The following is an 11,768-nucleotide window of genomic DNA, read 5'->3' as shown; positions in this document are numbered from 1 at the left end:
ATCCCTCGAGGGGCAGGGTTTATAATTTCGCTTGTTCGAAATATATGTGGCTCTTTATTTGTGCAAATGTTTTTGGAACACCTACAATAAAGAAATAAGGTTGGCCAATCAAATGCAATTTTGTTTTGCAATTTTGTTGCAATAACTATGGACAAACTGCCATCAACGTAGAATATACAGGTAGTTCGATATTAACCTGTCAATCATAACCAAAAGTACACTGTCGTTCTGCAAAGGTCATGTTTCAGGAAATACAGGATTTTGCTTTTGACTATCTGCAGTAGGCAAAATAAACAATCGGTTTTTAAAAGGAACTACAGCAATTAGCAAACATGCCATGATCAATGGATAAAAAAAAGAAAAAAAGCAGTGTTCATCTGCAAGCTGGAATCACGAGGGAATACATGTAGACAGTAAAATGACTTCGGTCATTTTTGTCGTCCTGTTAATGGTTTTACCATTGTCACATGCCCTCACAACAAGTGCTTTGGACATGTGCCGCCCTAGTACCGGGAGTGGTTCTACACCAATCAGAGTGACTCCTGAATATGAAGTCCCGGTTTATCTTGCAGAATATCCCGCCGTTTCCAACCTTAACTGTCTCGCGCACTGTCCATCTTACAAAAATTGCCGGTCCACGTACTTTGATGAACGCGCCAAGAGATGTTACATTCTTGATATTCCGCAGGAGACGACTGGGTATGAGACGAGCAGCGTGGTGGAGAGTGGAGGGGTGGTGACCAACCTGCAGGCGCAGGCGGTGAGTGTTGTTTTGGGTGAAGCAGCTAAAAATAATGCAATCTTCATCGTTTCGTTGCGTTTTTGTATCTTGTATGATCTAGTCCTCTCAATCAGCGGACTGGTTCGGTTATAAGGCTATAAATGTTTTATGTCTGTGAAACTGTCAAGGATTTTGACCCTTTTGGACTTATAAGATTTATTTTAATCCATCCCATATCATTTTATTAAATATTCTAATAACTCAAAAGGACATTTGTTTCAAAAGAAATCACGTTTATCATGCGTCTTTGTGTTTTTAAGACATTGCCAATAAAATCGATTGAGGGGTCCCGTCTCTTTTCAATTTAATTTTTTCCTGTCAAAGCAAAAGTTAATTTAAACATATTTACAACTAATCATAGTGTGTCTAAAATCAGTACACTGGGAACGACTGATCCACACCACACCTGGATACCGAGTGATTTTAGAAATTGAAAAACTGATGAAAGAGTGATTGACACTCAATTGTTGTCCAGATTAATAAGAAAATTAAATAATTGGATGGTGAAAATTTAAAAAAATGAAAGATGCATTTATGTACAGTAGCTGTGTTTTCTGAGATGAACAGACTTACCGAAGCCATACCTCAGCATTGGTACAAACAAATGATGCATTGAAATTTCTGGACTTGCCAGATATCTATTGTGAAGAGAACTTCAAAATGTATGAACTGTTATGAACTTTCTTAATTGCCTTTAAACTGAATTAAAAAACAAATACACTTCAAATTTGTCAAGAACTTGAAATTTTATTTGATACCATTTGCAGCCAACCAAGCATTATGAAAATTTACACAAAATTACAACTATTGAGGGTTTTTTTTAATTCCTATTACGTCCTTCTTAAAGGAAACACCTAATCATAATAAAGTGTCAATCGCTGCTTAGTGATACATTCAAATTACATGGATAAGCCGCATTTCAAATTAATCGCTTTGTACTGGTAGAATTGAACATGAAAATAAACAACCAAGTACACCATAAAAGTTGATAATCTTGGAATCGAATTGCCTCTCTGTGCGTGCATCTGAACACAATCCCATGTTTCCTATGTTTGTTACAGGTAAACGCACTCGTGGAGTTAACCTACAGCAAGTGTGCCAACTCTCCTTGTTCAGAGGCGGGCCGATGTCGCACCACGTGCGACTCCAGGGAGGTCTACTGTGTAGGTAGGTGAATCCACTAAATTTTGTCCCCATTCTAAACAATACGCCCAAATTTGCAAGGTATTATGGGACGCAGTAACAAATTCAAAAAATGTGAAAAATGTTTGTATATCCAAGAGCGTTTTATGTCATTTTCAGGTGATCAGTCAGATTGTGACGAGACTCCGTTATCCAATATATACGAATGGAGTACCACATCCGCCAAAGAACTTACGACCGGAACGGCTTTTGTGCGTATTTAGTTCACAACATCAATTTCATCAAGCATTATTAAAGATCGTGATTGTAATCTTAAGATGGGTGATAAATAATTTGATATACATAATGGGCGAACGTTTTTTTAGTGAATAGTTTTCGTCGAACAACAAATCAAGCTTGCTTAGTTTGCCTTTTACGCAGATATGGTATTGATACAGCCTCGTTGGCTTTTATTCTAGACTGTATCATATAATAAAAAGAAAGGGATGGACAGTGGACTTTTCCTTAAATGGAGCGGTACCTTGGATTCAGCAGTAAATACTCAGTACGGGTGCACCTTTTGGGTCTTCACCATTGACGGTCAAGAGTGCTCCAATCCAGGACGCATAAGGTTCGCGGAATATCATTACCAAGCCCGGAACCATTCAAAACACGCCGAATGTAAGTATTTTTTTTTATTCCCATTAATCTTCCTTGTCCTACTTAAGGAGTCAGCAATTTCGTCTAGAAAGTATGTCCTATGTCTCACTCCATGTCTAATAATAAAGCGATAAGACAACCGGCCTCAACCCTTTTAAGAAAGTGCGAGGGTCAAATGGCTTGATGGTAAAAAGACTAATGCATTAAAATTGAAATACATATGTCAAATTCGATGAATTTTTCGTCTTTTTTATTTTATTTAAAAGGCCTGCGGAAGCGCTTACTACAGACTTTGTTTCACATGTGTACATATGCATAATTTGAAGCCTTCACCACAGTAACTTTCTAGCAATGATATGTTTAGTGTCTTTTTCTAAAATTCTAACAGTTATTCATTTTCGGAAATAGCCATGGCACAAAAATCCAAAGTGTTTTATTTTTCTGAAGGCTGCTTATTTTAATATATTAGAAACGTTAATAGAAACAATGACAATAAATATTTGAATTGCTTTAATCCTAATGTATTAAAATACATGAAGATCTCAACACGATTTTTCATAAAATTCCCGCCCATTTTCTTCTGGACATACTAATGGCATTCCCAACAAATATGACCCAGATAAGGACTGAATAACCACATAGTTAAGGCAAGGAGCTGTATGAAACAACTCCTTGGTTAAGGTAAAATTTGGTTAACACACTAAACACTTGGTTTATACTATACTAACACTTTATCTCTTTATGGGTCCTTCATTTTCTTCAGTTCGAACATCAGCCATTGCATCGTACCTTGAAAATACGTAGTTTTGATACCTCATTGGTGTAAAACATTTGCATTTTGTCTCCAAGTTTTCGGTATCTGTCATGGCATAGAAGCTGGAGTACGGACGATTTCTCTGGAGACTGCTGTGTGCTATTATGTTCGCACGAATCACGTGGGCTGGAACGCCAGAAGCAGGATAACCGTGGCCGAAGTGGAATACGACGTTGGTTCTGGTAAGTGTCAGTATAACCTTAGCTTTAATAAGCGTTCTTAATCAGTACAGAATCCGCAATAAACTTTCTCTTTATTATTCTATAATGTATAATGGACTAACTGTCCGACTGAAATACGCTATTGGAACTAGATTGCTAGTCGTTCTTCAGTCGTCAATATCAGTTGTTTTACGCTCACCAAGAATTGGAAAATCTATTTTATAAGACAAAAGAGAAAGCAAAGCCTCCTTTGAGAATTCCATACCAAAAGGGAGTGAAGTTTTGATTTTATGAAGTCTTTGTTTGCGTACTGTTTGTGAGGTGGTGGTGGTGGTGGTGGGGGGGGGGGGGGGGAGGGGGGGGAGGGTATGGTTCAGGTTTTTGAACAATGTCGACTCATGGTAAGCTGACATCCGTGAAACACTTCTGACTACCCAAACTACCTTAATTTCTATGACAAAGTACATGTAAATGTAAGAGAAACTGTTTCAGGGGTACTGTTTGTAGAATGAATAAGTTAAAGCAGTAATTATACTTCACATTAATTAGACTTAATTAATATTATATTAAATTCTATGTATTTTCAGTAAACATATTATTTATGTTTTAGGCGCCTGTACCTCGCTGTCCATATTTAACATACAATATCTGAGCAAGTATTACTACGCCAGCACAAGAAATAACAATGCTCATATTGTGAGTATAATAAATTATTTTTAAATATAGATTGGGACTTTGATTTTAGATACTGTAAATATCACATTTCTTTAAATTTACCTCACAGGCTAGTAACTGTAAAGTGAGATGGAGGATCTCACTAAAATAGTAAAAATTTTCATCAAAAAAAGCACGTATACATACATACATACATAAACAAACACATTTAAAGGAACAGACTCATTGACATAGGCAAGGTAAATGACGAATGATGAATGAGGTTTAAAATTGTGAAAAAAAACCGTACAAGAAATTTATTCTCAACAGCAGCTGCCAAAAGGCTGGGTCACACTGCGCTTGCAACCTTTTGGCAACCTTTTTGCAACCATAAAATCTGGCGGTCGTTTGCGATCACTTTGCAAGCTAATTAAAAAGCTATGGCCAATTTTGATCGGCAAGCAGTCGCAAACCGGTTGCAACAAGGTTGCAGTATGGTATCTTATAGACCATCTTCAAGCCATAGGTTACCAGTCGCACACCGTTTGCCGAGCGATAAACAACCTGTCTGCAGCCATTTGGTGATTGAAAACCGGTTGCAGGGCAAGCAATCGCTTGTCAACTGGTAGCAGCAAGGTCGCACAGAAAATATATGTTTCCAACTTGTGACAGTAGCTGCTTTCTCATAAATTCCCCTCTCAAAAGACAAAAAAGTTCTAGTAAGGCGGAATGATTAAGAATTGCGTCGGAAATACATTTTTTTGTGCATTCCTGGATATTCGAAGAGCATTCTAAAAATTCCGAGTGCATTCCAAATATATTTACACATTCTTGTGGCCGGCTCGAATGTTTTGCTCATGTCAAAAACTTTCGAAAGTTTTTAACATTCGGGCCGACCACAATAATGGGTAAAAATATTTGAAATGCACTCGGAATTTTTAGAATGCTCTTTGAATATCCAGGTATGCACAAAGAATTGTCTTTCCGACGGCATTCTTGCTCATTCTGCCTCTAGTGTGACGGGGGTATAAAGACCGTCAATCGACCATGCAGTAACAACTGCAACCTTCTAGCGACCTGCTGCTGACTACTTGCGACTGGTAACAAACTTGTAAGAGACCAGTCGACTAAATACTGTCAACCGACCGTGCAGTTGCAGATGGTATGCTACTGGTTATAGCAACCTTCTGACAACCAAGAAGAGACCGATAGGCAACTTTTAGGATACCGATATTTTTCATCTTTAGTCGCACTGGTTGTCGATGCACAAAAAAATGGCTTTCATGTGTCAACGATCGCAGGCGACCTGCCAGCAACCTTATGCGACCACTTAAAAACCTATGACAACCTCCTTGCGACAGAGGTTGCAAAGAGGTTGCCAAAAGGTTGCAAGATCAGTGTGACCCAGGCTTAAGAGAGGAATGTTTTCACTGCTTTCAAGTTCTTTTACTACCGTATAAATCAATCAAGCTTGTTCCGAACAACGCAAAGGTTTTGTGAAGGCCTTAAACGTGGACACCGTTATAAAATTCTCTTCGGATAACGCGATGCTACAACTTTTTAAAATTCACCGTTCTTTTACACTGAAGCTGCGCAGAGAAATTCGAAGACAGACAACAATAACCAGTCAGAAAGTTAAATGCTAGGTCAACGTCGTTGCTTCTGAAACCTATTCTCTGGGTGAATAGAGGTGTCGGACGACATCAGCGACTGTGACTGCACAGAGAGATAGTTATCAGATTATATATAGACACCTGCCATAGCAAGATACTTAAAGATGTAATAAGTTGTTAAACTATTTTCTAGACCGAGACATTCCGGAAGAGGGCCAGTGATACAGCACTTGTCGTTCATTATTCTGGAAATTTGTATGTGTCCGGAAGCCCCGTCTGTTCGCGATGGTACTTTAAGTTTAATGGAGCAGAATGCCAAAACCCAGGCACTGTCGATATGGCCTTCTACGTGCAAGGAGATAACATGTTTCACAGGGGATATGCATGTAGGTTATAATTATATTTGTCTTTATTCTATTTTTGGAAACAGAGGGAGACTGTTAATGCAGGTTTAAATGAAGAAAGCATGAATATGTAAAATTTAGAACACGTACATGTAGCAAGTTTGATTTTAATCGCTCCGCGTTGACTAACTACATTACATGCATTGATAGATCTTTAAATGTTTGCATTAAATCATATTGGACAAATAGGGAAATGCTTTTTATCATTACGGGATTAACTTTGTTTTAAAGCTTTGTAGCCTTATAGGCCATGATTTCTATCCTCAGTACACGGATTATGTAAAGGACTTGCGGCAGGATTGGTAACGGTTTCCCTTCACGTTGGTACATGTTACGATAGCTATAGTGAAGGCAATCCCTACACTGGTTGGAACCAAGAGAACATACTGATCATGGAAGAGTCGCGTCTTGGCAATGATATAACTGCTGGTGAGTACTGATTAGCACTTGAATAATGGGCAGAAGCACAAGATTTACAGAAAACATGTTTTTCCCACAGGTCAAGCAGTCAAAAAAGAATTTGGAGATAAACATATTTGCTCATATTGCTAATATATTTGTTTGCTGACTAATCTGAAATCCAAGTTAATAGATTTCTCTCTCAAGCCCGCTGTGAGAGGACAGTCACACAGAACATGTCCCACAGTCTTTACACCTCTGGATGTGCACGTACCATTCCCGTAAGGGACCCTTGTCCAGCGACCTTCTACCACCATACAGTCATGAGCAGACTTACCGAATTTTGTTTACTAGAACCTGTCTTCATCTTATGGAATTGGAACACATATAATCTCACCTTGAACCCCTTGGTTTTGAGCTCTGTCGGTGCCTTGGCGTAACTATGACAAGCGTTGCAATGCACCCTTGTCTAAGTCTATCAAGATTTTACAACATAAAATGAGAAATATCCCCCAAACCGAATGAAATATGGGGAAATTTACTACAAACATCTGACCAGAAGTCGTATCTGACCTTGCATTTGACTTTTGGCCAATATTCAATCTCAAATGTGTCAAAATGTTGTAAAAATTTAAGCTCTATGTGTAAATGGAGGTGTCGGACGACATCAGCCACTATGCGGATTTTAGACACTGCATAGACTTATGCTTTTATATTATGGCGAGAACTTACACTTGGGGTCTCCTTTCATCTACAAGTACGCGAATGGGTCCATTTTCACAGAGAAGCATCATGTAGATGCGAAAACAGGAAACTCTTTCTAAATCTGGCGCCATAACAGATGGAGACTCTTGTTTGTAGCATTATATATTTATTTATTGAATATTGAAGTGTTGCCTCTTTGTTTGTTTTCCACAGAGTTTAGGAGTTGAGTTATTTCAAAAAGCACAATGGCACTATGCATAATGGTGAAACGTTTTCAAAATTAAACGTCAATTAGCAGAAATGCACTCATATGAACTATAATACTTGAATAAGAAATCCTAATGTGACCTTGAATTTGACATTTGGCCTACTTTTTACCATGAAATGAACTTTGCAAATGCATCTATGGTTAATATTGCCCTAGTATTGAAAATCATAACATTGGGAACCTTGAATTTACCTTTGCCCTTACTTCACCATAAAATGCACTTTTCCAATTTTTTGCCCTTATATCTCCAAAACTAGAAGAGATGCGTCCATAGTTGATATTGAACTTGGATAGGAAACCGTGCATTGAGAATCCTAATGTGACCATGACCACCGACATTTGACGTAGGCTACTTGCCACGATGAAAGGCACTTTTTCAATTTACATCTCCAAAACCAGAATAGATACACCCATTGTTACTAGTGAACTTAAAAAGAAAATTTTGTATTGGGAATCAAAGCGTGTGGATTTTAACTTTACCTTAATTTTACCATAAAATGCGCTTATCTAATTTTATAGCCTTTATATTTCCAAAAGTAAAAGAGATACATCGGCCAAAGAAGGGGTAAATTTAGCTGGTGATTCATTAATCAATGACCATTATAATGAGAATTTATCTTGTAAATTGGCAAATTAATTTATTTATTGATAAATAAAAAATAATGTGAATTGAGCTTTCGTGGCGGATTTCTATGCTCTCTGAAGTGCTTTACCAGTTCATACATTTTAATGGCAACATGAAATACACGAACAATTTAATTGGTGTTACAAGTACAATAAAAAAATTAAAGAAAATAATAAACGGTGTTACAAGTACAATAATAACATTTAAATGACATTTTGTAAGAACATAGATGTGAGATTTACTGCTTACTTTACAATATTGTTTCCAATCATATTCTTGAATCTTTCCAGTTCTCACCCCAAGTGGTCACGCATATCGTCTCCCAGTGGTGAACAGACAGCACGGGTGGTGGCTCAGCCTTAATCTTGAGATCACAAATGCACTCATCAAGGTGAGTAATATGTTAATATCGGGCCAAACCGTACACGGAAGTCTTGGGTCATTATGTGACATGAGCACGTCTTGTGACGTCCTTGTGAGGTCAGTTGCTGTCGGTAATAAATGATGATATGCACTCAGTTAGAATGTTTCCATATTTTCCAGGCTTTCGTGTACAACAAAATATATTCGGACAGTGGTATTAATGTTATCTGGAGTTTCAACTGTCGTATCCTTGGAAACCCAGATTGTGGACGCTGGTATGTGACGTTTAATGGAACCACGTGTAATAACCCGGGCAGTATTGAGCGGGTGCTATACGAGTCTGGACCTTCGGTGGCCAACTGGCATCAACCTTGTGTAGGTGAGTGTGTTTTGTAATGGTTATCTTATTGCCATCTTGAGAACTTACTCCACGTTTCTCTCTACGTTCTGTAATATAAAGATAAGATGGCGAACTCCGTTACACAGAACATCAGTTCCTTTTCACTGGCGTTGCGATTTTTGGAGAGTGCAAAGTATTTTAGATTGAGGAGCTCCCAAAGCTATTGAGTCAATCATTGTACTTTACGTGTTCGACTTTAGAACGGGTGAATAAATATTTCAATATTATCACATACTGGAGACATAAGGCCTCCCGTTAAAATAGCGGCGTATTGATTAAAATATATATTTCGTCTTTCCCATTCTTAATGGAGTATATGTACATATATATTTTACTTGATGCAGGGTGTTTTTATTTCAACAATCTATATCGTAAGTGACAATAATGATCATAACAGGATCTATGGTGTTAACGTTTTAATGACTGGTAAAGTCCCTATGATGCCCATTCGACATTTAATGGGGCATTATGGAGTCATGACCATGCAGTCATTACAAAACTCTAACGTCTCCCACTCTTCCCATAATTGCTTTATTGAATAATTAAGGGCAATGTCTGACGTATTAATGCCTAAATTTAGAGAGAGGCATTTGTCCATAGGATAAATGATCCTTCACATTATGTAAAGGAACATCATTTAACATTTAACATTAATTCTGTGAAATTCCGTCTTTTCCATTTTTAATGGAGTGTCTGGATTTTATTTCAGTGGATGGCATCTGCCACGACATTCCCAGCGGTCCAACGAGTGTGGAGCTGAGAACAATTCCTTGCTCTGGTTATCCAGGCTCTAATATGTACACGGGTTGGCAATCCAGCACCAACGTAATTGTCGAAGAAGTGTTTGTAGGCGTTTGAATACCATTTCGGATAATTATCAAATTCAGAATTTAGAATTCTGAAAAAAGATAACGTATGCCCAGCAAACACAGAAAGCTATTATAACGTTAACTTAACCAAACAACGTTATGGTAATTATGCATATAATCAGATAACTTTCTAGTAACTATGTATTTAACCAAACAACGTTATGGTAACGCTATTAAACGTTATGTGTCTGCTGGCTGTATTCATTCTTAATTTTGCCTTGCGGATGAACAATAAGGCAATGTAGGAGTGTTTATACTGTAGGTCTACATGTAAAGCGGGTATTAAGAACTTTTATACAAAATACGTTCGAATCCTAGCACGAATATATTTTATCAAACCAGCTTTGAACCTGACAGTGAACCTCAGAAGTATAGCCGTTAAAGAACTTTTCTCCCTACTTTGCTTTACTCCACGTGCTCATAAGTGCACATAACAGTGAAAATATGTTATGTACTGGCGAGAATTATTCTTGTGACAGTGAGGTTATGGAAGTTGCACATCAAATGAGAGTTTTTTTATCTATCTCAGCAGTGGAAGTCACTCTCCTCCAAATCCCGCAAAAGATCGCTGAATTCTACGCTAAGTCTGGAAACAGATATTTTGGAAGCAATCTGCGATGATTCCTATTTGGTTCACACATTTCATGATAGTGTCTGTACAAATCATTTAATGTAATTGTAATTTTTAGGTGTTTTGACACAGTTTACGCGTTGAGATTCTACCCATTTATTGTTTGTTGTGCAAGTAAAATTTCCATGCGTCTTCGAACAGTGGATGCCATTATTATTTCAATAAGTCTCTTAGCAATCATAACCCCATTGGAAATGTAAGGGCTAAACTTAAGCACCACCACCGTATGCCCTCTAAGTCATTTTAGTGTCGATAGCAATCTCCGTAAATAAGCGATTAAGAAAAACTAGCATAATGATTAAGATGGGACAATGTGTGTTCTTTGGACCGACTCATATGTGCGTCAGGGAAGGATTTTTTGAAGAGTTTTTTGCCAAGCCTGGAAACAAAAGTCTTTTGAAGCAATCTGGGGTGATTCCTTTAAGGCCCAAGCATTTAAGTGATTGAGTTCGTATATTGTTATTTTATGGCATATATTTTGATGCAATTTACATGTTGAAATTTAAGCAAGTAATTATGTGTTGTGCATGTATATTCGTCGTCTGCCTTGATGTCAATTCTGTTCCTTCGGTTCTTCGGTTAATGTTCAACGTACCCGATGTTGCATGCAATTATGTAAACGATGCCCATCATGGTTGGTAACGGTGATGAGTTTCACTTTTGTAACAAAACCCTCACAAAATGAAACGCCGTCGGTTTGTTGAGAACCGACCATGGTAAGATCAGAAGAAGGAATATAGAGAGCACCCATTGTCGACAGTTTTGTTACGTCGAGTGGGGCCCTGTAGATAGGCCCTAGTGCCATTGTTTAGTGTCGTAATTTTACTCATAATATCAATGTTATTTTTATTTATTGATTGTACAATGAAATCAAAGACAAAACGGTTTGATTGTACAGTGAAATTAGAGACAAAACAGTTAGATTACACTATGAAACAAAATGCAAAACGGTTGGATTGCACAATGAAAGATGATGTAAAAGTCCAAAGTGTATGCTGTGCTGCTTGGTGTCCAGTGATTCTATCAACTACTCTCAAACAACGTTACCCCTGTAGACAATGTGCTTACATATAAAGAATTTATATTAATTATATATTATAGTAAATATATATAATATTAATGTGGGCGAATAAAGTTGTAAACTCTGAATTTCCATGTAATCTCTATCAACAAAACATTTCCCAAGACAAGCCTGTGTTCAGTCAAGTTTAAGACCTGCCTAAAACCATATTGTACCAAGAAGTTATAACTCCTTGATAGTACGAAGTTTAAAGGGAATAAGGGGGGCACAATGTATGA

The 11,768-nt window shown here is 37.6% G+C and overlaps 1 protein-coding gene across 1 annotated transcript; it reads left to right on the top strand.

The window, feature by feature from the left end:
• Window positions 1-200: 200 nt before the first annotated feature.
• LOC106151670 (uncharacterized) lies at window positions 201-11,618 on the top strand. Its single transcript, XM_087017778.1, has 11 exons — window positions 201-760; window positions 1,843-1,948; window positions 2,084-2,175; window positions 2,383-2,584; window positions 3,413-3,559; window positions 4,149-4,234; window positions 5,999-6,191; window positions 6,477-6,638; window positions 8,497-8,597; window positions 8,750-8,948; window positions 9,679-11,618. Exons 1-11 carry the CDS (start codon window positions 419-421, stop codon window positions 9,825-9,827), a joined length of 1,779 nt encoding a protein of 592 aa, XP_086873904.1. The 5' UTR covers window positions 201-418; the 3' UTR covers window positions 9,828-11,618.
• The last annotated feature ends 150 nt before the right edge of the window (window positions 11,619-11,768 follow it).

The sequence above is a fragment of the Lingula anatina genome, chromosome 7 (assembly GCF_051362555.1).
Source record: "Lingula anatina isolate TDL-2025a chromosome 7, LinAna3.0, whole genome shotgun sequence".
Taxonomy (NCBI): domain Eukaryota; kingdom Metazoa; phylum Brachiopoda; class Lingulata; order Lingulida; family Lingulidae; genus Lingula; species Lingula anatina.
This window is presented reverse-complemented; position numbering and strand designations above follow the sequence as displayed.

Bases quoted from the DNA above. Each gene is read 5' to 3' on its own strand.
- LOC106151670 (XM_087017778.1), top strand. From the start codon at position 419: ATGACTTCGGTCATTTTTGTCGTCCTGTTAATGGTTTTACCATTGTCA. The intron at 2,176-2,382 runs GTGCGTATTTAG...CTTTTATTCTAG, and splicing joins TTACGACCGGAACGGCTTTT to ACTGTATCATATAATAAAAA. The intron at 8,598-8,749 runs GTGAGTAATATG...CATATTTTCCAG, and splicing joins TCACAAATGCACTCATCAAG to GCTTTCGTGTACAACAAAAT.